Source organism: Betta splendens, chromosome 6 (assembly GCF_900634795.4).
Source record: "Betta splendens chromosome 6, fBetSpl5.4, whole genome shotgun sequence".
In the NCBI taxonomy this organism is placed as follows: Eukaryota; Metazoa; Chordata; class Actinopteri; order Anabantiformes; family Osphronemidae; genus Betta; species Betta splendens.
The window spans coordinates 16,275,805-16,303,659 of record NC_040886.2 but is presented as its reverse complement, the minus strand read 5'-3'; the positions used below and the strand labels follow the sequence as shown (position 1 = coordinate 16,303,659).

Genomic DNA, 27,855 nt, shown 5'->3' with positions numbered 1-27,855 from the left:
CGCCGCCTTCGCAGATGACAGCCGGGCGCATCGCACCATCGGACGCACCATCGGCAAAGTGACGAGGCAGCGAAACCCACGGAAACGTCCGTCCTCTCGGAAATGAGACGCTCCCTCTGAGCGGCAATCAGCCGCAGAAGCCACTGCGTGACCTGTGAGCGGCGCCTGCTGGGCGCTCGTTCTGGAACAGATCCGAGGACAGAAATCACCCTACGTGACGAGAGACACCTCTTCTCATTCAAAACACAATGAGCAACAGGTGTCGAGTGGGATCCAAACACACAACTGGATAAAAGAACTAAAAGCTTCCAAGGATTGGTAGAAAACCAGACCAAGGAGTGAGGCCGCCATTATTCTAGCTGCTCAACACAAATGCTGACTCTAAGGCCTTTGAGGAGCAGCATCTAATAAGTGTTTGATGATTGATGAGTGCAGACGGAGATTCGCCAGGGGAATAATTACGCTCAGGTGTGAAGGGTTGCTCATAAAGAGGTCAGAGATAAATTAAGCCGAATGAGCTTCCATCTGTTGGGAGCCGCCGTCGTCTGGACCTCACGGAACGAACCGGAACCCGAGCGTCGCAGCCCTTCGATAACGCGAAGCTCCAACGGGCCCATATTAATAGAAGCCGCCGAATGAACCTTTACACAGACGCTCGCTGGGCGTCACGTTGCGTCTGCGAGGGCGAACGAGCACAGCAACCCTGGTGCCACAGTGAACGTCGCCGCTCGCCTTCGCCAGCGTGACCTCTGTGGCCAATTATTGGGGAGGCTAATGCTTTGGCTGACATATCTATTTGAATGGACGGGGGGGGGGGGGGGCTCATTCGCTGACACAGGAGATCACACGCCTATTATCATCACAATGGTCATATACACAAGCTTATGTAAATGCCTCCTCACGCCGCGGCGGCTGGCGGCCCGCCGCGTATTAGCTTTGTGTGGGGAAGAATGGCGAGCGCGGCGAGAATAGGAGGGATGAATCCAGGGTTACAGTGGCCACGCACCCACAGATAACGCAACCTTTTTTCCCAGTCATGTGTAATAATATTTAATTAGTTGGTCTGAACTGACTCCGCGGCTGTAATAATGTGCAAAGGGCACCGCGGCTCTGAGAGTGAACGGCGGCGACGCGCGGACGGGACATCAAGACGTATTAGGCCCACGACGGAGTTCTGCAGCGCTAATGTGGGTTTGAGCGCGGTCACATCGACTCCCGGTCCGAAAGGCTGAATTCAGATTCTCAATGTCATGCAGGAGGCGCCGCTCGCGCTCCCCGCGTCCTTCAGCACGCCGTGGACGGAACTAGGGCAAGCAGATAGGCCCGAGGCGCCCAAAGGAGTGGGCAAACAGCCGCCTGGCTGCACATGGAGCTGGGCGAACATTAGCGCTGGGCTAGCTAGCGAACATTAGCGCTGGGCTAGCTAGCGCCGCCCCTGGGAAACCACCTTAATTAGGCCCCTTGGCGCTGATCCGGGGCAGCACCTGAAGAAGGGGCCCCTGTGGGTGGGGACGCGAGTCGGCTGGTTGTCTTCCCAGCTAGCTGCGTGCGCGGCGCAGGGCTAGGCGGTGGAGAAGCTAACCGGCGCCCAGGAAGCAGCCTCCGTCTCCAGGCCGCGACGAGGGCCGCGTGCGGGGGCCGCGAGCAGCAGGAGGATGTCAACGGGCCGAGTCCTCGCCCGCCCCTACACGCCGAGGCGCCTGTCTGCCTCTCCCCTCCTCGTGCCCCTGAAGAACACTTAGCATCCAGAGTCCAGTCTTATTTGCCACCTTTCATTCTGTCAAGTGGCAGCTCCTCTCTTTTAATGACCCCTCACGCTGCGACTCCACTTCTTTGAAAAGTTCAATCTGGCTCTGCTCGCGCGCTGTCAGCGAGCTTCTGGCTGTGATAATTGAAGGCCCCTCATCTTTGGAGATGGGCTTTGTACCGTTTTGTTCTCTTCCCTTTTGAGGGCATTATTCGCTCCACCTGTCGTACTTCAGGATTCCTTAATGTTCCACCGCCCTCGTCCTTCATCAGGACGACTCTGAGGGCGACGCCGGCACCACTGTCCGCCACTGCCCTCTGCTGGCCCCAAAGGGTACTGCACCCGAGTAAGACCCACCAATGGGCTTAAAAGGATTAAACATTACGTCTGATTCAGTCGTTTGACTTGGTTTCAGCCTTTAAAGCAGCTTCAGGTGTGTTGGTGGAGGAGTGCATGCCCTATCACTGTGCAGATGCTTCATGACCAGCATGACCAGGTCCACTCAGACAGTTTCACTGTTGTGTCGCTGCTTGGAGAACGGCTGACTTTAAATAGCTCACTCCCACCATTCTGGATTTGGCAACAGTCGGTGAAAGGGAGGATGAGCTGGTTTCCAAAGGGACTATTGAGCTGCTCCGGATGCACACACACACACACACACACACACACACACACACAAACACGCACACACACACACACACACACACACACACACACACACACACACACACACACACACACTCTCCTCACAATAGAGCTGGCCGGGGAGCCATCTTTGCTGGACCCCGGCTCATAGGTGGCAGATGAAGGAGGGCCCCTCTCTATCCTTTGCATGAGTGCTGCTAATAAGAACAGGAAGCCCAGATAAAGGGCTCTCTTTCATGCTGTACCCACAGCCATAATGAGACCTGGCATCTGATGGATTACCCAGACTTATTTCGCAAAGGCTGCCTCATTTTTCCAGTCGCCCTCCACTACCCTCAGCTCTCCCAGTCACTTGAACAAAGGCCACTCTTTTTAGCGCCTTAATGCTTTCATCTCGGAGCCATCACATGTGTCTGGACTTTGTATCACCCACTCATTAATCGTTCAGCGATAAGTCTGACATGATTTCCTCGGAGGACCAGGAGAAACTCAGAGCTTGGCGGCGATAGCAGGCATCACCGCCCGCGCGGGTCCGAAGCGTAGCCACCTCCCACATACAGAACAAGCGCCCTCGGTTGGACCATGCTTTGAGTAACTGTCATATGCAAATGAGTCCTTCATTCAACTCTGAGGACTGGCAGCCTTTAAAGTCCTGATGCCGCTCTTTGTGGAAGCTGTCCGTCCGTCTTTTTGCTCAGGTTTTGGTCTCTCTGAGGGAAACTGGCCGTTGAGTCTCCAAAGGCTCCGTCCTGCAGCCGCCAGACGCCGCGCGTCTCCACCGCCTGTATTCACTTGCAGCGCGGCGCAGAGATCAGAGGTTGTTGTTGTTGTTTTGCCGAAATCCGCCGTCTGACGCCGTCAAAAGAGCTGAGCACTTTCAACATGAATCACCTCTGCAAATTCACTTAAAACGCGGCAGTGAGAGAGAAATAATCCCTCTTTAACTTCCCTCAAAGAGTCCGTTTGATGAGGGGGAAAACTGTGAAGTATTCCTCACTCCTGATCAGAAGGAGGAGAATCACCAAAGACGGGCCGGCCGGGTTCTAGAACCGCGTCTGTTCTCTGCGTTGGGCCCGTGAGCGCCATTGAAGCCGGCGCTCGTGTTCCATCCCTGTTGCTTCCTGGGCCGCAGCCAAAGCCGAGCTCTGCGGCAGCAGATAAAGCGCGCCTCTTACCAAGACAGGAGGCGCAGGGAGCTCAGGCCTTTGGAGGAGGCCACTCACAGCTGTATTTACATCACGGTGGAGGGCCTGAACGGGAGGGGGGGGGCGTTTGAGAGCTCTCTTCATAGGCATAAACACAAAGAGAGGCAGCCTTTTAATTGCTGGCTAATCTATCTCCTGAATTGTTAATTAAATTGCATCTTCAACACCATGACTGCACAGATCCAGCTTTCAAGCAGACTTTGCCACAGGCGAGAAGAGACAGGGGAGAATCAGACGGGGATGAAGGGAGGAAGCGAGCTCGCTGGCAAGGTCAGAGAGAGGGGGAGGAGGAGGAGGAGGAGAGAGGAAGAGGCCCAGACACGTGCCGTCCCACGGAATGGCATCGATCCTCGCGCTGCAGCGCCACAAGTAGCACACGTGAGGTCCAATTAGCCGAGCGAGGCTGGAGAGAAGCAACGGAGCGAGCGTGTGTGTGAAACTCGCCCTGAACGGAGGGATTTCAGTAACTACTGTACTCTCGACATCGTGTTCACCGATGGCCCCCCCCACCACCACCACCACCACCACCACCCCGCAAAGTGAAGATACATGTAGCGCATGAAAGGGGGGCGGCCGGGGTCACGCCCGTCCATCACTGCGGCCCAGAGGAGAGGGGGGGGGGGGTCAGAGGACAGGTCACCGGCACAGCTGTGACCCCCCCCCCCCCGGAGCTCGCAGGCCCCGCGCTGGAAAACACTCAATGCAAAATGAATTATAAATATAATCGTGCCTTTGATCCGAGGCGACATCCATGACTGGAATTTGTCACAGCCACAATGAGACGCTTGTTGCTGCATACATAAAAAATGTGTTTCTCCAAGAACGTTATGAATTTATTAAACTAAAACTGTTTCACGCTCGTCCACATCCAAAAGATGCTGCTTGTGTAAATGAAGTGGAATTTAATTATCTGGAGGAACACGCTGACTGACGTTCAGCTGAGGAATCGCGTCCAGCTCCTGTTGCTTTGTGTGAAATTAGCGAAACAAAGGCGAATAACAAAGCCTTTGTTCTTTTTTCTAGTTGAGCTTTAAGACAAAAATGAACACACACCCATCGCTTCATTTCAGTTGTCACATCTTCAGATCACGTTTTCTTTACAGAACCTCTGTGTTGCCTCCATCAGGAACCAGGTCTGATCTGAAGCCGTGAGCCACAGCAGCAACGATGCTTCAGCCGGACTTCAAATCAATAAACTGCTGCTTTTTACATGTTAATTTTCCAAAGTTGAGCTCAAGTTTTGTTCTGGCCGTTCACACAAAGGCCACGTTTTGCTGGTCTGTTTTCAGTCTGAACATGGAGCTGCCTCAGTGTTAAAACAGGCGTCTTGGTGCTTATTGATTTTCTGTTTTCTGGCAGGCGATGCAGCGTTTATGATAAACCTGACATGATCAGGGAGAGGCGATGTCATTGTGTATGAATTTAGATAAGACATTTACAGCTTAGCGTGAGCACCATGCATCATATTATTACCCATTGTCACCTCCACTCGCCTCTTCAGGCCTTGGTAAAGGGCAGTGGAGCTGCTTTTCAGCCAAATCCGGGCTGACTCATTGTAAAGGTCTTATCTGGGCTGTTTCAGCTGCATCTGCCGTGAGTAGACATGCACAATTATTATAGACAATATATTTGATTTTATTTAATTTCATTTTATACAAACCAATTTATTTTTTTTGTTGTTATTTTCCTGTCTTGCTGTTTTCTTCACCGCCTGTGAATTCTGAGCAGCATTTCAGTGTTTCCTAAGTAGGTGCATGTGAAACTCTCGTCTCTGTTGAACTCATGCACCTGTTTCAAATGCAAATCCTATTCCAGTGGTGATTAGCAGCCTTTGTTTTTTCACTGAAGACTCAGATTCTCGTTTTGCTGTGTGGTGTTCGTCCTGTATAAAATATACAAAGCGTAACGATGCACGATGCAGTGTGCGCGGCGGTGAACCGCATTAAAATGTACATTTGAATCAGTTCGTAACATTAAACGTGACACAACAGAAGATGTTTGTCGAGCAGATTCATGACGGGTTTGGTGAGTGAGTTTCTGCACAGGGTCCTGGTGGACGCCCTTGACGTGGACAACAAAGTGAGAGTAGACCTGCTGGTCCTGGCAACATACTGTAGAAACAGCTGGTGTGGAGGATTCTGCAGAGTAAACGAATCATCGTCACAACATCACTCGTCAATTAAGACAAATCACTTCTGATAAGAAAGCAATTAATGGTTTATGGAGTCGTGTGTGCAGCACCTCTCCCTAACCATAAGCAATATCATTACATTGAAATGAGTCAATCTGCATCAATTAGACAATTAGCTCCATTCCATGAGCAGCTCCAGTAAAGTCAACTTTCCCTGACATTTGTTCCCACAGCTGCAAAAAAGCATCAGGGTGATGATAATGACACTTCTGGGATAATTTACCTTTGCCCATTGTGGTTCTGATTACACGGAATCCTTCTTTGAATGTGTCTGAGCCTTTTTCAGGTGGTTTCACTGATTGTCTTCAACCAGCGAGGATGTGCTAATCATGGAAATCAGCCAGTGTGGAATTCTGCTCAGAATCCCGGCTGCTTGGAGGCGACCGCGGGCACTTTGGCTCCAGCCCAGGCTGCACTCGCTCCTCCAGGACTGCTTGTACTCGTGTCCATCCGTGTGTCTCGTTCTTATTTTCGACATCACTCCCCATCGATTCTCCAGGTTGGCGACTAATTAGCCGGTTGCATGGCAACAAGGTGATGCAACGGTCCTTGCGCCCTTTGAGCTCGTGTTCTCTGCGGTATTGGCAGAGCTCACAGCTGTATGTCACACGTGTGCTGCCTGATACCCTGCAGACACTGAACCATACGCAGTTGTTCTGATGAGGTCATTCACTAAGCTAATGAATACATAACTTAGCATATGTAGGCGTATTTGTATTCAAACAACACTGCTGTGTTCATTTTGTGACGTGTTTTAAAGCATGAGAACCTGATGCTGCTGAACCTAATTGATTCTGATTAATATCCATTACTATATTGCTGCCAGTCATTGGCTCTATAGGGTTGACCTGTGACCTTTACACTGCTATTGGTGAGTGCATGCAATTGTCAAGTCCTTTTTGCTAATGTGTCTCTATTTAAAGTCTAAGTCTAAGTCTTTAAAGTAGAATTATTGGTTTGTTGTTATTGCGTTAGTGATTTTACATTCCCATTGTTGTGCTATCAGTTGATACAGTAAATGAAATCCTCTTATCCTGATATTAGCAGCCTTACGTCCATGGGCCGTGTGCTGAGCTGCCCCACGTTGCCCCCTCTGTGCAGGCCACACAGGCACCTGGCCAGGACATATGACCAACCCACAGGGTGCCGGCGGCTGGAACGCACTAAACCTCTCATGCTGCGAGCAGATGATTCAACGTGGCGTGACAGGTGGATAACAGCACCGCAGACAGCTGGACACTGCGCCCCGCAGGTCCGCTGGGATCCGAAGAGTCTCCGGTTCAGAGATGATTGATCCTGGCTCAGCATTTCGTCAGCTCTGTTTGCTGTGCCTCTACCCAAAACTACCAGTCACCACTGATGCTGAATTGTTCAAATCCAAAGAAAAAATAAAAAACTCAGACATGCTACTGCTGGGAGTAGAACAGTTGGCCTGCATCACTTTCGCGTTCCAACTTGGCCAATTAGTGACAAGCATGATTCTACGGACATTATTAATTTAAGACTGTTGGCAAGCTTCAGTGTGAGGTTTCTGCTGGAAGAGATTAAAATATTATTGGCAGATGCTTTATTTGTTGCTTTCAACTAAATTAAAACAACTATTGCTTGTACCTGCTTTAGTAACTGCTGACAAATCCCCATAGAAAAATATGTGCCTATAAATACTTTAGAAAACCAGTATTTGCAGCAGGTTCTGGTGAGAGTTTTCATTTCTGACACCTAAAGCATCAGCTTAAACCAAATGTGTCAAGTCTCAACACCTACAGACGAAAAATGTTTGGTAACGTTTTACCTCAAGCACAAATAGAGCAAATAAAAACACGAAGAAATAACAACAACAACAACAACAATAATAACAACAACAACAACAACAACAACAACAACAACAACAACAATAATAATAATAATAATAATAATAATAATAATAATAATAATAATAATAATAATAATAATAATAATAATAATAATCATAATAATTATAATAATCATAATAATCATAATAATATCAGCATAATAACCATTTATTTTTTTCAGATGAATTTTTCTGCAAAACATTTTATCCTCAGAAATCTGATTTAATTATGTAGAAAAATTGTGAAGTTTGAGGAGCATTCGAAGCAAAATGCTTTTTTTTGTTTGCGACTTTATTTTCTAAACTCCACGCAGCGACTGGATGTTGCCAGCCTGTGTGTAATGAGCTGGAGAATTGGGTTGGATTAACTCTGGATAATTGCGATGAGATGGCAATCAGAGTTTCAATTAGGCTGCAGCTAGTTAGGTTACTCCCGCCTGGGTGTTGATTTGAGAGCTGTTAATTTGGAATTAGAATATTAGTTCTCTCCTCTCGCTCTCTCTGTGTTCCTCAAATTATGGGATTTTTTTTCTCGGTTGGAGACTGAGAGGCCTCTGTTTTTTATCTCTGTAATAACACAAGATGCAGAATGCATGAACTCTATTATATTAAATAACATGGATGATGTGCTCATGGTAGTAAGTTATACAGTAGTAATAGACTGTATATATCAATATAAGGTCGTAGCTTACTGCTGATGGGCAGCATGCATCTCGGCAGTAATAGTAAAAATAATAATAGTAATAATAAATAGAATAAAATCATAGTACCTGGAAAAAGGTTCTCAGATCATGCACGTAACACATCTCCTAGGGTCTGATGTCATCTTATTTTTCTATTTATCTTTCTTTCAGTTTGGAATCAGAGAAACTAACATGAATGTGGGATTTACGCCAAACTAACAGAGGGGGGCAGCACTGCTCCTAATGAGACTGAACTGTTGTGTAATATGTACATGAAGAAAACGACGGGGCACAGAACCGCAGTGTATAGAGCTGTTTGCGCTAACAGAAAAGAAACTTAGTCGGATGGCATGTGTTTGTTCCATTAACACTACTAAGGATACTGTGCAAAATTTATTTTACAACCCTGCCGGCTCTCATGTGTACTTTGTATCGAATAAGTGTAAATACATTGGTTACTTTTTGACTTAATATTTGACATATTATTTCATGTAATTGAATTTCACAATGTTTTTTATTTGACAAAGCATCGGCATAATTATTGCAAAATTCTGACAGAAAATTAAAAAAAGGTAAGTAAACATATTCGCGTTTCTAACGCTGACGCTACCTATGCGCCGGTCTATGCGTTGCGATTCTATGAAGTAGCTGCTGTATTGTTTTGATTAGGAATCATTTGTACAGGTACGACTACGGATTACGTTGTCTAAGGTTCGTTTCTTTAGCACGGTTACTAATTATTTCGTTACATGATTGTTAAGTAGCGGCTTAATAATCGTGCATAGCCTCAGCCTGACGTTAACTGCTTGTGTGTTAGCGTGTAGCTTACTCAAGCTAGCTAGCAGCATGGTTAGCTATTAGCTCACCAATCTGGTATGTTAGTGCTTTACCAGTTCCTTGTTAGGTTATCGTTTAAATGTGCGTTTAGTATTTACGTAATTCAATTCATGTGTCTCATGACGTTTGATGGAAGGTACTATTCGTACAACCGTAGTGCAGAAGTGCATGTATTACAGATTGTAAGGTGTACGTTGACTCGTCTAGCTAATATCGAGCTTAACGCCAGCCACAACAGGTTTATCGGCTGCATTTTAGTTGGAGTGACATTCCCCTCAATTTAATTTGTAACACGAGCAATGCGGTTAAAACCTGTTTCGTCCCTGGTGCTCCTTTAACAACATCACCCGACTATGACATGCCTGGGTTCACACACGAGCGTTATGTGCCATACATACATACAGTTACAACCAATAGAGATAAAGGGTCGATATGAAATGTTTTAGAAGGTACAAAAACACAAGCACCGACTATAAACCCAAACTATGTGTAACACGTAGCGCATAAACTGTGTACTACTTTAGCTCCATGCAGTTTATTATTGCAGCCATCATGGACTGTCGGCCAGCAGGGGGCGCTGCTGCATTGACCCTAAAAGCCAAATACATACTCTCTTATTTTTTATTAATTGTTACATACTATTTTAGTCTTAAGAGTCTGCATTTTGTTATGATCGCTCTCCTAATATTTATTGTCTCTCTCTGATCAGCTTTATAAAATATGTCACATGTTTGGCAAGATCTGTTATCAACCCAGCTGTGTCCCTGGAAACTGATTTCAGACACTAAAGAAATAATTGGAACACAACTTACATTAACTCTTTGCTGCGAGGGATTTTCTCTTCGTATTCTTTTACCAAAAGGTCTTTTTTTGTGGTAAACCGACTGATTCCTCTGCGACTTTTCCCACAGTGTTTAGTGGCAGGGGGCATTAACCACATCCAGAACACACAAACTCGCTTCCCACATGATGATGGAAGAGGCAAAAAGTCACACAAGGATATTGGTGCTAATTTTAAAGATCCAGTTTGTTACTTGAAGTTACTTGAGTTAATTGAAGTTAATAAGTACAGTATGATTAGCTTTACTAACCCCCATATCTGAACTGGAATAGCTCTATAAAATGTGGTGAAACCAAAGGTTCAGCCAGAGAACAGGGTCTGAGTTTCTCACGGAGCCTGGAGGCATTTTCTTATCTCTAATTAATGGTGCAGTAGCACACAGCTACTTCCTCTTGTTTAAAATAGGCTATAATAGTGTCTGAAGAGTGAGTCGATGGCCTTTTTTTATTCACTCGCTCAATAATAATTGATAGCAGCAAGATATTTCTATTAGAGGAAATGTGGCCAGCCAAGAGCGGGTTTAGATCCAAGGCCTGGAGGAGTTTGGACAAAAAGCCAAAAAGCGATATGACTGTACAAATAATGGTCTGCTCTCTGTTTTCTGGCTGGCAGCCTCCGGTGTAACAATGCCCCATGCCATCAGTTCAGCCCAGCCAACTATTCACTGACCTTTACAGAGCATATGAAAAACTATGAACATTTTGAGACAACAGACTCATATACTATAACACCTTTGTACTATAACCGCTCATGTTGTTTTATCTTTTATCTGTAGTCCTAGTCGTCATGGAGGAGCAGACAGGCTCTCCTGCAGGCAATACTGACAGCAATAGCCAGAGAAATGGAGAAGAGGTAAGAGCTGAAAACTCAGATATAGAATTACACATTTTTCATAGTTTCCAGGAATTTAAAATCCAAGAATGTCCTGCTAGTGTATGTCATGAGGAATTGCTACCTGAACCTTCAAAGCTTTTTATTTTGGAACTTTTTTCCTTGCAGAAACCGCGACGTGGCAGCTGGACCAAGGGGAGGAAGAGGAAGAAGCCGATGAAGGACAGCAACGCACCCAAGGCTCCCCTGACAGGCTACGTTCGCTTCATGAACGACAGACGGGAGCAGCTACGGGCAGAGCGTCCAGACGTGCCCTTCCCTGAGATCACGAGGATGCTGGGCAACGAGTGGAGCAAGCTGCCCCCTGAGGAGAAGCAGGTAGGTGAAGAAGCTCCAGACAGTATTCCACACACTGACAACTATGAATGAAAAGTCTAGCATTTGTGCTGCTTCCTAGGTTTATGATACAATGTCCAGGATTACTGGCACGAGCAGAAAACATTATTATAGTTATTTAGATTTTTAAATTTCACTGATTTCTGGCTTTCAATAATTGAAGTAGCAGCAAGTCTGCTGCATGGCACCACTTAACACCATCCCCAGTCTAGTTTAACACTTTGTTGAACCAGCTGAGCCCTGTATCAGATTGTTGTCTGTGCTCAAAACCTTTGCAGGAACAAAAGCTCTACAGAGACTGTGGTGTCAGTGTTGGCATCTTACAGGATGTTTTGTAGCTGCTCGACATCCTTTTACACATAGTATTGATATGTCTTGGTGGCTGTGTCCTAGAAACGTCCTCAACTGGGATGCAAGGATAGCAGAAAGACTTTAGAAGGGATAAGACTGGCTGTTTGTATTATTAGAAACTTTATTATAAAGGTGTTCAGTCAGATTTGTCACTTTAAGGGATTAAGGGATTTATGCTACTCAGTGGAACGTGTCTGGAAGTGTTTAGATTTTAAATCCAAAGCTAAAATAGAGCCTGGATGCCTTGCTGATTTGTGGAATGATGTTGTTTTACTGAATCAGATTTCTCAGTATCCTGGGACAAGGTCTTTATATGAAGATAGTTTTATTAGCTCTTCTCAGAGTTTCTAAACCAATTACATTACAAAATGCCTTTAAAAAATGTAGGTCATTCATGTAGAAAATTAATCCTGATTAATAATAATTACTCCCACTTGTGTCGACTCAACAAAATCCTCCTTCGTTCTGTTTCACCAGATCTCTCTTTCCTCCATTCTGATCCTTCCCAGCACCTCTCACCTTTTCTTTCTTGTGTCCGCAGCGATACTTGGATGAGGCAGAGCGAGATAAGGAGCGCTACATGCGGGAGTTGGAGAAGTATCAAAAAACGGAGGCCTACAAACATTTCACCAGGAAAGTCCAGGAAAAACAGAAGGGCAAGAGACACAGGGGAGGTGAGGTCTGCTTGGGATCAACCAATAAAACACAATGGCAGAGCAGTTAGTCCACATTAATGAAGGATTTATACTTTAAATAGTAGATGGTAGCTAAGATTCGTCAAACGTCTGGTAACATTTGGATGGTAAACAATTCCTGCTCAGACGGGTACAATAATAAATGTCATAAATTGCAGTAGGTAGTGAGTTTGTTGTTGCACTTTTTGTTTCTGTTTCATAAATATATTGGAATTTTGACCTTCACGATACCTTGAGCAATTTATTAAAATGCTTGAGAGTAGTTCAAATGTAGGCTCTGGCCTTTCTTCTGTTAATTTTTATGCGTTTAGGTGGAAATACTGAACAAAATAATTTAAATGTATTCCACTGATTACCGGAAAAAAACCTCAGTATTTGCTTTGCTAAGTCAGTGGAAATCTGGCACTAAGAGGAGATTCTTCGTAGTAGTCCAGGTTACAAGTCATAGTTCAACCTGTGGCCAAGGAGCCGTCACGTTGCTCACACAACACATGGTCTAGATTATCCTTTTCCAATTTTATTACGGTGGATAAATCTCAGTTTAAATATCAAACCGTTGATGACATAAACAGCTCTGCCTTGGCAAACATTAATGAGAAATGTGCTCGACTGAAGTACAGCTGCCTCATTTCAGTTGATTCATTCGATCAGTTCACGACGTGGTAAAAGCACGCTGCTGCAGAGGAAACGTGAATCGTCTGCTGTCCCTTTTTCCTTATCCTTTCCTTCCTCTCCAGATGTTGGGCACCAGGTAGCCAGCGAGGCTCTTCATGAGGTTAGTGACACTTTCCTGTCTTATTTCACTCAGTGTGTTGATGCACACATCAAGTAGTAGTAGAGAAAGCACACCTCAGCCATTTTTCGTGCAGAGCACCAACTCTTGCTCTTTTGGAGGTGGAGCAGGACTCTAGCTCCCACGTTAGTTCGATCACATGTTGGGTTTGTGTTTTCTGCATTTGGGAAATAGTTGAAAGGTTAATGTGACTGCCAGCGTTCGCTAAGCGTTTGAATCTGGCGTGTTTGCTCTCTTCTTGCGCTGCACATTAAGTGCTTATTGCTGCATGACTAAAGCGTGAATAATCTGCCTGTGTTTCTGATCCAGACACTTGGCTTCTGCTGTTTTTAATGTAATTCTGTGAGCTTACTCACTGAAGGGGCAGAGCCAAGGTGACTTTATCTGCAGAACTGTGGGAATATTCCCTTCTGCATTTCACAACCACGGGCTCAGAATTCAGCAGGAATGCCATTATGTCATAATGAGACCTGTTCTGTCTTCTGCTTTGATTGTGAAACATTTTTTCTTGCAAATGTATTGCAAGGCTTTGATATCGTAGCGGCGCCGTTGATGAAATTACTTCTGCCTTCTCATTTCTTAAACTGCGTCACAGTATTTCCCCTGTGGCCAGGCATTAAATCAGTCACCCACCAACCACCCACAGCCCAGATAGACAAATGACCACCTCTCACTGTCAGTCTCTTTTGCCAGATGCTTTCACTGTTGAGCTTATCTCCTTCCTTCTTACTGTGTCTGGGTTTTAACAGAAGGATGCAGAAGGGAAGGACAGAACTGTGTTTGACATACCGATCTTCACCGAGGAGTTTCTCAACCACAGCAAAGGTAAAGGGCTTGAACCCCTCTCTTTTTCTGTGAAGCACTTTGCCCTTGATTTTCTTTTCATGTTTAGCAATGCGCTGAACCTGAAAAGACCCATCAAAACACACAGCATTCAGCAAATAAAAGATGGATGATGGCCCCAGGCGCTGTGCGTCACTGTAGTCCATCTGCCTGTCTAGAACTCACCTTTTGTGGGTATGTTTTTTGACAGCGCGCGAAGCTGAGATGCGGCAGCTGCGTAAGACCAACATGGAGTACGAGGAGCGTAACGCAGCGCTGCAGAAGCACGTGGAGAGCATGCGTGGGGCTGTCGAGAGGCTGGAGGGAGATGTGATGCAGGAGAGGGGCCGCAACGGGTTACTCCACCAACACCTGGAGACTCTGCGTCAGGCGCTCACCTCCAGTTTCTCTGCTGTTCCTCTGCCAGGTGAGGTCCACGTTATTCGTTGAGACTCCAGTTGCAAATGGACAACAAACTAAATCTATAAGAATAAATCTGGGTAATCTCTGATGTTGTAAACAACATTCTGCTCTGCATGAAAAGACTAAATGAAATTGCTTTGCTTTTACTTCTGAAGTTGTGCGATTGGCCTGCTGGGCTTCATGTGTGCTGATAGTGATTAAAGCACGTTATAAATCAATATTGGATTGATTTCAAAAACCAGTAATCTGTGCCTAGATAAACACATATGCTCAATATGTTAGTTCTTTTATATTAGTTTCAAGAGTCAAAGTTCACAATCTTCCTTTTACTTTGATCTCCAGGCTTGTTTCACATGCAATATTACGAGTTCCATTCAATCAGGTTCACTCCACAGAGCAGATTTATCGAAATTGTTCTGAAATCACTATGTAGATATAAGGACCTTGTGCCCACTGTCCCCTTGTTCATGCTGAGCTCACACCCACAGCTTTTTTCTCCCACACCCGGTCAAATGTCTGCTCACACAGCAGAGACACCGGCTCTAGCTTTTCTTTATCTGCCCCTGTCATTCAGTAATTCAACCCCTTTTGTGTCCAGATCACAAAATCCATCTCCATTTGTTAAGGCTGCAGCTGATTCAAGAACGTCATACTTTACAGGTAGCGGAGAGACGCCCAGCCTTGACACGGTTGATTCCTACATGAAGAAGCTCCACAGCATCATTGTCAGCAACCCACAGGAACACGAGTCTCTCATCAACACCGTGAGAGACGTGGTGAACCGTTTAGAGAGGTAACCGCTTTCCCCAGCTTGGTGATTTAATGTTAGAGCTGTTAGGATGTAACGTTGAATATATTATAAATTATTTTCTTTGCCCTAGATAATTGGACACACTGCAAATAGATGGTGTACAAAGGACTGAGGAACTGTATCTAGGTTGATGCCCTGCTCCTTCATCCTGAATCTCCTTTTCAAGTTGTCTTTTTATTTTAACCGTCTGTTATTACTCTGCTAAACTGATATAGGTAAAGATGTTGTATCGTCTTTTATTTATTTATATTTTTTACATTTTTTAACTATGCTCTCTTTATTAACTTGTTTGTTTTATAAAATAATGCAATCATTTGATCTGTATTTGCTTTTAGGTCTTTTTTAGGTAATGCTTCCTCCATTGTCATACTTGTGTTTCACGAAACCAGTTTTTTTCAGAAAAGGTTTTGGGAAGCATTTTGTTTTATGCTCTGGTTATGAAAAATATTGTGCCATTTCTTTTTTCCTGTGTGGAAAGGTGTTCCTGTGTTTTCAATAAACATATTTACAGGTCGTAAGGAGTCTGTGTGTTTGACAGGTTCGTGACACACTGGGAATATCTTTGCACTGAAATGAAAACTCGATACAACTGGCCTAGTTTTCGTATTCCCTCTGATTCAAAAAGTCTTCTTTTGAAGTTTACGTAACGGCCACAATCAAGTATGAAAAGGATTTCATTTAGAAATGTGAACTCTAAATACTAAAGCAGCTTTTAATTACTTGCCACACTAAATGCTGAATCTCCACTGCGATTTGTCACAGTAGAAAGACTTTTTGAAGTCAGTCTACAATAGAAAAGCTGCTAATCTGTTGAAATGTATCACTGTTTTGAATTGTGCTTGGTCAGCGCTCAGGCTTATTTGCTTAGCGTTAAAGATTTGGATTGGTTAAGCTGATTGAGAAGCTCTGCTGTAATTTAGAATCTGGAGAGAGACAAATTGCTTTGCACTCTGGCTTATTCACACACACACGCACACACACACACCAAAAAACACACACACATACACTGAGCTGCACAGAGCTTTGGAGAAACAATAACCTACTGTATCATGCGGGGGAATTTTCCCACTCAGATGCTTAAGTCCTCAGGAAAACAACTGATGGGGAACAAAATGACAGGGCACGCTCTGCTGTCATTTTCTTAGTGAGTTATATTTTTATAATGACTTGTTTGCATTTGTGGGGCTGGGAGTTATCCAGTTACTTTGGACTGAAATGTCATTTTGTCGTCATACTGTATTTGTGCTTGACTCGTCGTTATGAGCCCTTCCTTTTTCCATTCACTAGCAGCCATTTCCGTTTTTGCCAGCTGAGACTTCCTGACCACAATGGCTGCATGTGTCACTGTGTTCTATCCAACAACATCCCTAGCAGATGCTGCGCTCCCAGAGAGCCGACTGTATGTTGGGACACACTTTAGACTTTGTACTAAATAACACAAAGAGATGGAGTGAGTGAAAAGCTGAGAATCATCAAAGTGTAGTAACTAGGTCATCCTCTGAGTACCAGGAGTGTCTGTACAAGTAGAACTTGTAACATATAGCAATACATTGGATCCTGTATATTTACCGTGTTCACTGCTGGTTTGTAAATTCTTTCCAGTGGCGCTATGTGACCAGTGAGACACGGTGTCTTATTAGAGAGTTGTTTACCTTTTAACTTCTGGGATCATCTTTCAGAAATGTGCTGCTTGTGTGCAGCAGGCCTCAAAGCTCATTTGTATAATGAGCTTAGCTGCAGCCCTTTAGGCTTTGATGTTTACAGAAAGCTGCGAAAACAACAGAAATAAAAAGGGATTAATAGTCAAGAGAAATGGCTCAGACCTGGTTATCTCATTTTACCTTCGGTCCAGGATCTGACCTGTTTCAGCTGCAGTCAAGTGCTTCTTGATTCTCCTCTGTTCTCTGTTTAAGCGCAGACCATATGCAGGTTTAACAGAGGAGCGGCTTGGCTGTTCCCAGTCCCTAATGATGCCCCTCATCTCGTCCCCTTTTCAACAGCCCATCACACCCAGGCTTTGTCCTCACACTGAAACACAAAACACCCTTCCTCCTCGCTAGGACCATGTCTGCAACCTGACTGGCAACCTGCCCGCGGACTGGCGTGTTTACATAGAGGAGTGGAGCCAGCACCGGCAGAGGTCCACAGATCCTGGACCAGGGAAGGGTGGGGGTGAGTCAGAGCAGAGAGGATGAGTCAGGCGTCATGTGCTGAATTGGCACTCAGTAGTCACAGGGCCACAAATGGTTTCTGTTAGCACAACAATATGCACTAATATGGTCACAATCTTCTGTCCTCCGCAGCGTGTGCTCTGGGCCAAACAGAGTAAACACTAAAGAAGGAGATGTTTTTCTTTTCTAATGGGCTGAGAGATAAAGCTGCAATTGACATTTAAAGTGTTTTTTGCCAGCACCAAATCACAAAATCAATATAGCTGTCGATTCTTTTAGAGACTGTTGAAAACCACTGTTGACCTCAGTTAAAAATCAGTAAGTAAATACTACATGTGTGAAGTTTTGGGCACTTTTTATTGTGTCACAGTTTCTAATCAAGAAGTAAAAAGTGGGTCAGTGAATTTTCAAATTTTCCAATGGTTTCCCTCAAAGAATAAATATAATTGGTGTTCTGTAGCTTGTTTGAAGACATCACCCAGCAACTTCTCCAGTGGCAGGTTGTCTGGAGAACATCGGTTCTTATAAAAGTAACAGGACTTGGCAAACAGAAGATGGAACCAATGGGGAAAGAAATGCTTTGAATCAGAGTGTAAAACACAAAATATGGGAACATGGACACAGGAAGCTAAACAGAGTTTAAGATGCATAAAGATATGAGATTTCATATATCCTTATGCTGTTTTGCTTGAGATTTTGCCATAAGGTCACTCTGATTTTCATGACATGTTGTCATTTACTTCAGATTCAGACACATGTCCTTATTTTCAACTCCTGCTAATGTGAGTCAGTTTAAACTTTACATCTGTTCCTGAAAATAGTGACTCACACTGGCCCATCTCTGCCTCACACGCTCTAATCAGCACAGAATAAGTGTGTGATCCACTGATAACATGGTGCCTGTGCTGTGTGTCATTTGCTTGTGTTAACACATAGGTTCGACGAATGATATGGCTAAAATGTAACAGCTGCCACTGTTTCAACCTTTCCTGTAATTCTCATCTAGGTGTTTTATGCCTATATGCCAAAAGCTCAAAACATCATCAATATCTATGTCTAGTAACTCATATCTTTTATTGTACCTGTGTATGAGTGCCACTTTAACCATGTCCTCAGCTGCAGAACAGAGAATTGCTCCTAAAAAGGCAAAAGAGGAAAGTGCGAGTCATCCTTCCTTTTCCTTTATCCATCATTTGCTTCAGCCCTGGAAAATCCTTGGCCTCGTTGCCCTGGACTGGGGTAAGGAGGAGGAGGAAACAATGCTTGGAATGTGTAAAGAAATTCCCACATGTCAACCTCTGGCTGAGCTTTTTCTCCTCCGCTGAAATGCATGTTGCCTTCAGGTTCTCCTCATAAATGATACAGTCTAGGATCTAAAGTAGATATGCAGAACTTTAGACGTGGTTTATATGCTGATATGATTAGATGCAGGCCTGAATGGTCCAATAACCTTGGGATAATAGGCATAATTTAAGAATTTAGATTTAAATCCACCACTTAACTGTGGCTATGGTTTGCACCTGGACTTTAATTGCAATCAGAATTTCCAGTAGAGTTTAAACGCAGCAGAGGAGGAGGGATTGCTTCTCCAGTGGTCATTATCCCATATGAAAGGCATTATGTCGTTAAGAGACACACTGACAGCAATCATCACTTTTCAATAACTGTAATACGCTGGCGCTCTCTGGCACGGCACATCTGCTCGCTTCCTTTTGATCTCAGCTGTCTCTGCCATGCAAACAGTGATTTGAATAGCATAATTAGAAGTAATTGAAGTCATTTTGTGCTTTGAAGTGCGGCCTCGTATCGTCCACGTGTTCTTTTATTCTTTAGGGGGAATCAAAGGGAGAACAATGCGATGCACATATCAACATGCAAAAATAACATTTGGGGTTAGAGTAACAGGCTAAAGCACAGGAGCTGTGGGAGCTGGGTCATAATGCAGCTCTAACAGTTCAGAACCTGAGTTCATGTATGCACATGTATGAAGTACAATTTTACAATTTTATTTAAATAACAATCCGAACTAGACCTAAAGTAGTCTAGTGTGCTGTAGAACATTATATTGTTGACATAAAACGGGACAATGAGTAGCTTTTGCCACTACTACTATTGGTATTATCATTAATATCATTGCTAATGTGGGGCTTTGTCGCTTGCGCGTTCACGCGCCCATGGCCAACCCAGTCTCCCAGAGCGCTCGCTCCCGCGCCGGGCTCGTAGAGAAAAAAAACTGCAGCGGTGCGCTGAGCGGAGCCGCGCGCGAGAAACCAGCGGCTCCGGTGAAGAGTTGAGCCGAACGCGCTCGGATTGTCGTGTCCCCGGGACGACGTCGTCACCAGCGCGCTCGCTTCGCGGCTGCCGAGGAGTCTCCGAACCGACGCGGCGACGCAGAGCGGCTACGAGGTAGGAAAAAGTTAGCTCCGGGTGCCTCTTCCCCCAAAATGAAAGTGCCTCAGCCACAAGTCTCTCGGCAGTTTCCTTCGAAGTGCCAAGTTGTAGTTCGTGCAGCGGAGGCGCGGCGTGTTCGCACGAAGCTAACGGCTCCGTGTTCCAACATTACGGCTCCACGGGACGCGCATGTCACGTTCGGCGGAGGCAGCGGAGAAGTTTGCTAACCGCTGCCCGGTGGAGTTAGCGAGCTGAATGGCTGTTAGCCCCCTCCGGAGGTGGGCTCGGTCCGCAGCCGAGCCGCCGCCGCCGCCGCCGCGGTCGCCCCCGCCGCGGCGGCGGCTCCTTCTGTCACCGCCCGCCCGGGAGGTAAAATCGGATGCTTCGTGTCTTTTTACGTGGCTCAGAAGTTAGTTTCGCGGGCGCCGGGCTCGCGGAGGAGCGCGCGCCAAAGCCCAGCGTCTCCGTGTTTACAGAGTGGGATCGGCACCGTTCTGTCCAAACAGGCTCCGGGACCACCGGGGGTCCGGAGCCGGGCTGTTTTGGGCTTTATCCCACCGCCGTGCTGTGTCATAGGCTTTTATTTTACCCCCTTTAAGGACCTTCATTTACAGCAAAGTGATACAAACTAAACGTTATTAGAATAATACAGTCAGTGGATGTGAATGGAGACAGACGCTTCACTGTTGTCATCATTTGTAGTGTTTTGAATTATTTAATTTAAATGAATGCAAACCCCGTCTTCACTGAATGGACTTTGCTTTTTGAGGGGATTTGCCCAGTCTTCGTCTTTGGAGACCGTTTCCTACCTTCTGCCTGGGACCAGTGTGATCACCTGCTCATCCTCCTCCTGCCACAGACTCACACAGCTCCTGCCACAGTGGAGCATGTGTTCGTTAGTCTATTAACGCCATATGAACGATCTGCTCCTCACATTACATCATGCTTAATTACACGTGCATCTTCAGGCGTGTTTTGATTTGCTGTCACCATAAATCAAGAGGAGGCTTTAATTGTAGCCTACAGCTTAAAAAACACAATCTGTACTGTACAAGAATTCGTGCTGTTTTATTTTAGTATTTAATACAATTTTTGCTTTTGCTAAATTGAACAACAGATCTGTGGGCGTAGGAAAGACATGAGCTTAGTTAAAACACGCTTTTCGTTTTACTGTGTTATTCGTCTTTAAACATCTGGGGCCTCAGGGAAGTTGTGAACTGTTACATAATTCAAAATGTTAAGGAATAGATATTATCTGTTTCAGATAACCAGCCAACCACTGTTCCAGGTGCATGGTTGGGGTCTGGATTTATGCGGAAAGAAAACACCAGTTAAACCACAGAATGTTTGCTGTTTTTGCCTATAAGTTGAAACGATTAATCATTCATGAGAGTGGTAGTTGATTTATTTGCTGTCAGTTGACTAATGAGTCCAGTTATAGGTTAGAGTTTGGCCGTTAGAAGCGTTGCTGTGTACGTCGGCCAGTGAATTACTCATCCAACGCTAACTGGTTAACATACGCTAATCCTAAAGAGAGTTATCGCAAGGCTTCATGTGACGGAAAGATGCACAAAATGGGCTCAGTTCTAAAGACAGAGACACCAGCTACTTATTGGTTAAGCTCAACAAATCCTGTACATGCATTAGTAAATACTGTGCTTATGTTGTTTGTGTGAAATGTTTTTCCAGTGTCAGAGTTTCTGGGCAGTAAAGGTTCAGTTCTGTTCTAAACTTCAGTACATTCAAGACAGACACTGGGCTCTCGATAAATGAGCTTTTTCTGAGCATTCATGTGGGACTGTAGTTGCTGGGTCTTGTTTTTTCTTGCTTCTTTCTCTTGTTTTGATTGCTGCTTGTGGGTTGACAGTGTCACACAAAAGAGACCTTTGACTCTACTTTTTCGCCTGTTGAAGGGGATAAAAAATGAGCAAAATTACCCTTTTTCCAGATTTGCCCTCTGATAAATGCCCCGCAAGAGACTCTCTCTGAAGAATCTGCAACAGTTATTAGTTGGACTGTACATATGTCTGAATTGTGTACATACCTGACATTCTTTGTGGTGAGCAACAGGAAGATAGTGTTTTCGTGGGGAGCTTGGTTTTTATACAAGAGGTTTTGTGATTCAATAGAGTGTTGATAGGAATTAGGTCTGAGCGCTATGTGACACATGCCTAAACCTTCAGAGCAGATGACCTTTATTTCATGGCAGCTGCTCAACAGTCACAAATATCGTATTTGTCTTTGGCCCTCCTGTTTGCACGTCACAAACATTCAGCTACACTACTGTTCTGTGCAGTCTGTTAGCAGACGTGGCATAAATGTGACACGGAGTGGCTTTATTTTATCCTGTAGAACAATGAATGTGTCTCTGGCCTCCAGGCATAAAGTGAGATGCGTGCAATGTGATTTTTTTTTTTCTTTTAAACCCGGCCTTCATGTAAAATTGAGATGAAAGTCTTTGGTTTGTCAGGGAGATCAGTGACCCGGGACTTCACCTCAGCTGAGGCTTATCACTAGTTGTTCTAACAGACTAAACAAACATGTTTAGGAAGCAAACAGAAATGCCAGCTATGAATGAAAGGAGTGGTGACCTTTCAATTTTAAATGCTAAAACTGAAGCATGCTTGTGTTTACTCTGTGAAACACTTACACTGCTTAGTTGGATTCTCTGAAAACAAAACAGGATGTGAAGCGTCAACTTATTTGTTAGTTAATTACAGCCACTGGAATAATACTTCACAAGCATGCAGGTATTTATTAGTTCCAGAATGTGTTTTTAAGGCTATAACACACTGCATTTTCTTATTCTTCATCCCCACATGAATTTCCAAGTTGCATTTGTGTTGCTGCTTAGTTTGTTGTTTGATAGATTGCAGGTGTAAGCGTGGGCTTTGTAGTGGAGCAGTGAAGTGTTCCGTGACAACATTAACCTTGACCTGCCCCCTCGCCCGCAGCCACGGCTTGAGAAAGGTAACACGTGTGACCTGGGTTTAAAGAGTTAATGACACTGAAAGTACTGCCTCCTAATCCAGTTTACATACATCTGCTTCTCTGTAGTGAGTCTGACCAAATCATTGGACCACTTGTTCTATTTCTGTACAACAATCCACCTTTCATCACTGGAGCATTATGTTCATGTTTTAGTTTCTGCTTCCCTGTACAACAAACACTCTCATATTTGGTCAGCTCCTCACTCCATACAGTCCAGTTCACCTAAACACAACTTGAAATGAGAACGTGCAGTTTGGGCTAAAAGCCATGTCTAAAACATCAGCTCAGTCTGTAGTCAATGCACAGTTAAACCCAGTTGTGTTGTTTTGGTACTGATGTAATTATGGCTGGCACTCCCAGGTTGTAGCTTACACTGGGTACGTGGCCATAACACTGCACCTACAAAACGTTGGGGTCAGGTGATCTGAGTCATACAGGTAAAGCTTCCAAACACATTATAATTCGTAAATCTTCTGACTCCAGCCTTTGCTCAGTTGAATGGGTTCTTACATCAGAGACATGTTATACTCGGTCAGTGATGCGCCATCACTGTTATGACTCACTCATGTCAGTCATTCTGTGGTTGGTTTGAACATGATGTTGTATGTGTCAAGCCAGAAGGCATCTGCTCAGGTCAGGGTCTGTGATCTGTGAGACTCACAGGTGTTGTTGTCTTACCAGCATCCCCTCTATGCTCTATGATTCTAGTAATTAGTGTATTTATTTATAACTGCGTAATAGTGATTGTCAATACTAATCCCTGTAATCTACTATGTTGGTCTTATCTTTATCATGCCTTTCTGACTATTACTTTAAAGAGAACTTAATTTTAAACAGTTTTCAGTTTGACCCATTTATGGGAATATTGACTTTGTAAACATTTGTAATTATCTGGGAAACTCTAGGCTGTTATGGCTTTGCTGATAAGTTATTGACCTTCAGCGTCTGACTAATGAGCTATTAGTAAAGTTGATGTTGCTATTTAGCAAGGATACACAAAATTAAATATTAATCAGGCTATTCATAGCCTGTTTTCAGTGCATTGTATGACACTAAACAAAACAAAACAAAACTTCAATGCAGATTTCTAATGCATTATTTAGTAAACCTTTGGTTCACAGTTGTTATGCTATGCATACAAATGAGACAGAAGTCAGCACCCTCGTATTTTAATTCATTATTTTACTCAATAAAGGCTCATGGAATAGCTACAACCAAGTGCAAAACAGCCCTGTACAGTTTTTTTGTATTGTGTGACACCTGTGTAAATGTGGGTTCTTATAGGTTAAGAAGAAAGAAATTGTCAGCTGCCCAGGATACCTTCCACGTATGAATGATGGTCTAATGGTCTAATAAGCCTTGAACTCTGTTTGCAAATGGGTTTTGTAGCACTTTCCAGATGGATGTGCAGCAACAATAACTTCTCTAAGATCACTGCTCATAATTCTGTGCTTACACACACTTAAATGTTCCAAGTCAATAACCTGCCCGACCCTCTGCATGTGTAGCGTCTGCCCGCCTGCCGATGATCAGTTAATGAAGGGCTTAAGATTTGCAGCACCTGGCTGCCACTGACCCCCGTAAATCCTGCCTTTACAGTGAGTGGCATCAATTATGATTTTCACTGTTTGCACACAAAACATCTGAATTAAAGCACAGGGTCCTAAATTTCAAACATGACTGTAGATGCATAGATCATAACTCTAATGGCTTAAGCTGCTTATGTCCATCTGCCATAATGGCCTAACACATTTGGATGGACTGTGATTAAGGCTTGTCATATATATATATATATATATATATATATATATTTTTTTTTATACAGAACTGTGACCAGTTGTGATGTTGGGCTACGTCATTGTACATCTCCAGGGCCTTTACAGTATCTTGTTAATCTCTGCTTAATAACTCACTCCCTTCATAAGTTTGGTCACAGAATAACTGTTTTTGAAAGAAAGAAAACCAAATTCTTGTACTCGCGTGTAGAATCAATTCCCTGCTCCTGACCAGAAACTTTTACTTCTGTTTCTTGGAGTTCTCCCTATCCTGGAGACCATCCTCAGGACCTAATTCAGAGATTCATTAGAGAAGGAATGCAGTACAGCCTGCAGCTTCCAACTGTGCTGTATTCAAAGCACAGTACAGTATGTTTTCTTGTTTTAGACTCTTACTTACTAACAGAGCAGTTGATACATAAATCATGTTGCGAGTGTAATTAGTACTGATGAGATTCCTATGGCTTTTCACTAAAGACTACAAACTACAAAGAAATATCTGAAGAAAGAGAAAGCTATATAAGTTGAGATGTTTTCAAGAAACAAGTTACTTAATCCTCCTACTATTTGATGATTTTATATTTGTAGGATTTGTACTGCTTTTAAAAAATATTTTATTAATGCAGAATTAAGTTAGTGAATAAAAGATCTTTCCCATAGCTTGACAATTCCAGTACCACAGTTTGAGAACTATCACAGCCTGAGGGCACAATGGGAGAACGCCAAAGACTTAACAAATATGTTGTGGGAAGAATCCAGTTTTCAATTTCATTTAGAATCGAAATGCTTTTCAGGCTTCGCCCCAAAGTTCTGCATTTCAGATTGAACCTGGGTATGGGTGGATATGGGGTAGGGCAAATGAATACAAAATACAACTAAACCTCAGATCAGAAATTCATGTCCGTGGTATGGATTTGAGCCAATCCAGCCTGTGGGAAACCAGAACAAAAACATTTAGCATGTCTAGCATTGTCATAAACTGTATGCCAGAAGTTTAAAATTTTTTCTTGGATTAAATTATTTTATGTATTTGTGCTTTCCACATTTTACTGTTTTCTGCTCTGAGAAATTTGTATTGACTGAGCCCAACTGTCAAAGACCTGACAGATTAAAAAGGAAAATAAAGTTTAAAGGATTAGAGTCTGCGTTACATGACCTGCAACAATTTACTGCCTCAGTATTGTATTGAGCTCCATGTATGGAATATTCTCCTTTGCCAGGTTGCTGGTGATCTGTCTACACAAGTATGTGTACACACGTATGTGTTTATGTTGGACGAGGCTAAAACAACTCAGCCTTACTCCAATGTGTTGGAGGAATACTTGCTTTTGGCCAAGTTTTGACCTCGCTAAATCTCCTGGACTCACTCTGCATCCTAAAATAACTTGCTACGTGTTGTACTGAAATCTCCCAGACATACCTTGCTGCTGCTGAACTTGTTTACCATCGTGAACCTGAGCCCTGCCTGCTGTTGGAGATTACAGGCCTGAGTAGGGGGCTTCATACGATCATGTAGAGTCATCTGAAGCTGTGGTAGGTTTTGGAAGGTGGGTTGTGTGAGCCTGTATGTTTGTTAGCCTCCAAAGCATCCATCATTTAGATATTTGGGCCTGCAGAGGGATTTGTGTTATATGTGCTTTAGGATCTTCAAGGACTGGCATATGTATCATAGACAAAACTTGGTGGAATACAGAAGTCTCATAAATTAAACATGAGATGAATAGAAGCAGTGGGTGTGGTGCCTTTCTACAAATCCACACTTAATGACTTTCTGACACTGGTGACGTATAAAACCTTTCTCCAGTGTTCTGAGCACTAAACTAGGTCATCATGCCTCACAAATTTGAATCCAGAACGATAGAAATGTATCATATGTAGAAATAATTCAAGGCTGGCATTTTTTATGATAAATTCAAAAATACTTGTTTGTCTATAAAATATGGAAATTACAATATGGTGAATAAAAAAATCTTCAATATTATAATGCTGTCCAAGGTATTTTTGGGGGGATGGGGGGTTCATGTGTCCTACAGAGATGCTTTCCATTTGGGCCCCAGCAGCAGTTGATTACTAGACCACATTTCATAATATAGAATTTGAATTACTGTTGACGGGGAGACCATTGCCATTGCATCTAGTGACTTATTCAGTCACAGTGTGACACAGAGCAATGATAATGTAACTAATAAACCATCTTAATGTTCAGAGTCAAATTCAAACTCTAAAAAGGTCAAATGTTTAATTCATAATTTGATTACAGGCGTTCCTTGAAAGTACAATAATAAATGAAGACAATGTAATTGCTTTTGGAGCTAACAGTCGGTGCGCACACAAAGATGTGAGGAAATTCAATGTGTCAGAATCAATAGATTAGATCTGGCCACAAATATTTCACACTTGATGTGATGCTCACTTGATTCTATATTATTGTTACCTGGGAACATTTCAAAGGCTGTGCAGCTGGAGCAGCGCAGTTACTAGAACAATCATACCCACAGCATTTGTCGCTTGGCATTCCAAGGTGGTTAAGACATTATGCAATATCCACAGTGAAAATGCATCACTGCATTCACCCCTTGTAAACAAACATGTGCCTGACCTTGCCTGACACAGCAAGTCTCTTCTCTGAAAATAATCCTGTTGGTCCTGCCCAAATTAAATTTGCGGACTCACCACAGTTTCCCAGCTGAAAGGGGCGCGTCTCAAATTACCTGTTTAACTCACAGACCCTTCTTTTAGACTCGTCCTCACATGCACACGTCCACACTGAGACCATCCATGCTGTGATCTCATTAGCAATATTCGTGCATGCCGTATCTCTGGAATACTCAGTCCCCTGCGGTTGTGTAAGTACTTGTCGATTGGTGTGAGGCAGAATGTGGGTTTCACAAAGATCAAAACGGCAAGAAAACAAACACTCCCATTCCTTCAGACCCAGGCCAATGCCACAGCTATATCAGGCTGACAGGCCGTCGGGGGCTGCAGGCTGGTCGTCACTAGGGGATGACAAAAAGTGATCTGTGGGAGAATGGATGACTTTAACTTAAGAAGGTGCTACTATCCTTGTTTGGACAGAACATGCAAGCTCATGGATTTGCTGTTTGATCTGACTTCTTTCTGTAGAATTTTCTTTGTGTTAGAGTGGGTGATTGTGATAGCAGGTGGGTGTCCTGCCCAGATATTGGCTTTCAGCCACTCGATGTGGGCTGTGGAGGGAGGTAGAGAAGGAGGAGCGATCCCGAAGACTGTTGACTGACAGTAACAGGGGCTGTGCACAAACTAGCCAATGAGCACGAGGCTGGCAAGAAATGACCACAGCACAACAAGGTCCTGTGTTCATGTGATTATATACGTCTGGAAGCAGTGCTGGGACATTGTACTGTGGAAACAAACTGATTATACGA

At 43.9% G+C, this 27,855-nt stretch overlaps 2 protein-coding genes and 1 long non-coding RNA gene across 7 annotated transcripts in view; 2 read left to right on the top strand and 1 right to left on the bottom strand.

The window, feature by feature from the left end:
• Window positions 1-8,915: 8,915 nt before the first annotated feature.
• Window positions 8,916-15,641, top strand: hmg20a (high mobility group 20A). Of its 4 annotated transcripts, none has more exons than XM_029153893.3 (9): window positions 8,916-9,034; window positions 10,777-10,853; window positions 11,001-11,210; window positions 12,121-12,253; window positions 13,012-13,049; window positions 13,817-13,892; window positions 14,101-14,316; window positions 14,973-15,105; window positions 15,194-15,641. In XM_029153893.3, exons 2-9 carry the CDS (start codon window positions 10,788-10,790, stop codon window positions 15,195-15,197), a joined length of 876 nt encoding a protein of 291 aa, XP_029009726.1. In that variant the 5' UTR covers window positions 8,916-9,034; window positions 10,777-10,787; the 3' UTR covers window positions 15,198-15,641. The 4 variants fall into 4 exon arrangements, 3 of the variants coding, with proteins under 3 accessions (XP_029009726.1, XP_029009728.1, XP_029009727.1); XM_029153895.3 differs by having other exon boundaries at window positions 8,932-9,007; XR_008695038.1 differs by having other exon boundaries at window positions 8,952-9,034; window positions 14,911-15,105.
• A 642-nt stretch (window positions 15,642-16,283) lies between these two features.
• LOC114857428 (uncharacterized) lies at window positions 16,284-20,609 on the bottom strand. The gene is made up of 5 exons (XR_003786201.3): window positions 20,495-20,609; window positions 18,377-18,431; window positions 16,984-17,274; window positions 16,776-16,891; window positions 16,284-16,551 (listed from the first exon to the last, which is right to left on the bottom strand). It is a non-coding gene; the product is annotated as an uncharacterized LOC114857428 (long non-coding RNA).
• The window catches only part of peak1 (pseudopodium-enriched atypical kinase 1), a 57,141-nt gene continuing 48,785 nt past the window's right edge, over window positions 19,500-27,855 (top strand). For both annotated transcript variants that reach the window (XM_029153885.3, XM_029153884.3), the window contains exon 1: window positions 19,500-19,700. The gene's annotated coding sequence lies outside the window, so the exon portion shown is untranslated. The remainder of the gene's footprint in view (window positions 19,701-27,855) is intronic.

What these genes read in the sequence shown, in the direction of transcription:
- hmg20a (XM_029153893.3), top strand. Translation starts at nt 10,788, where the DNA reads ATGGAGGAGCAGACAGGCTCTCCTGCAGGCAATACTGACAGCAATAGC. An exon ending in TGCCCCCTGAGGAGAAGCAG is followed by an intron (nt 11,211 to 12,120) that starts GTAGGTGAAGAA and finishes TTGTGTCCGCAG; the next exon opens with CGATACTTGGATGAGGCAGA. An exon ending in CTCTGCTGTTCCTCTGCCAG is followed by an intron (nt 14,317 to 14,972) that starts GTGAGGTCCACG and finishes CATACTTTACAG; the next exon opens with GTAGCGGAGAGACGCCCAGC.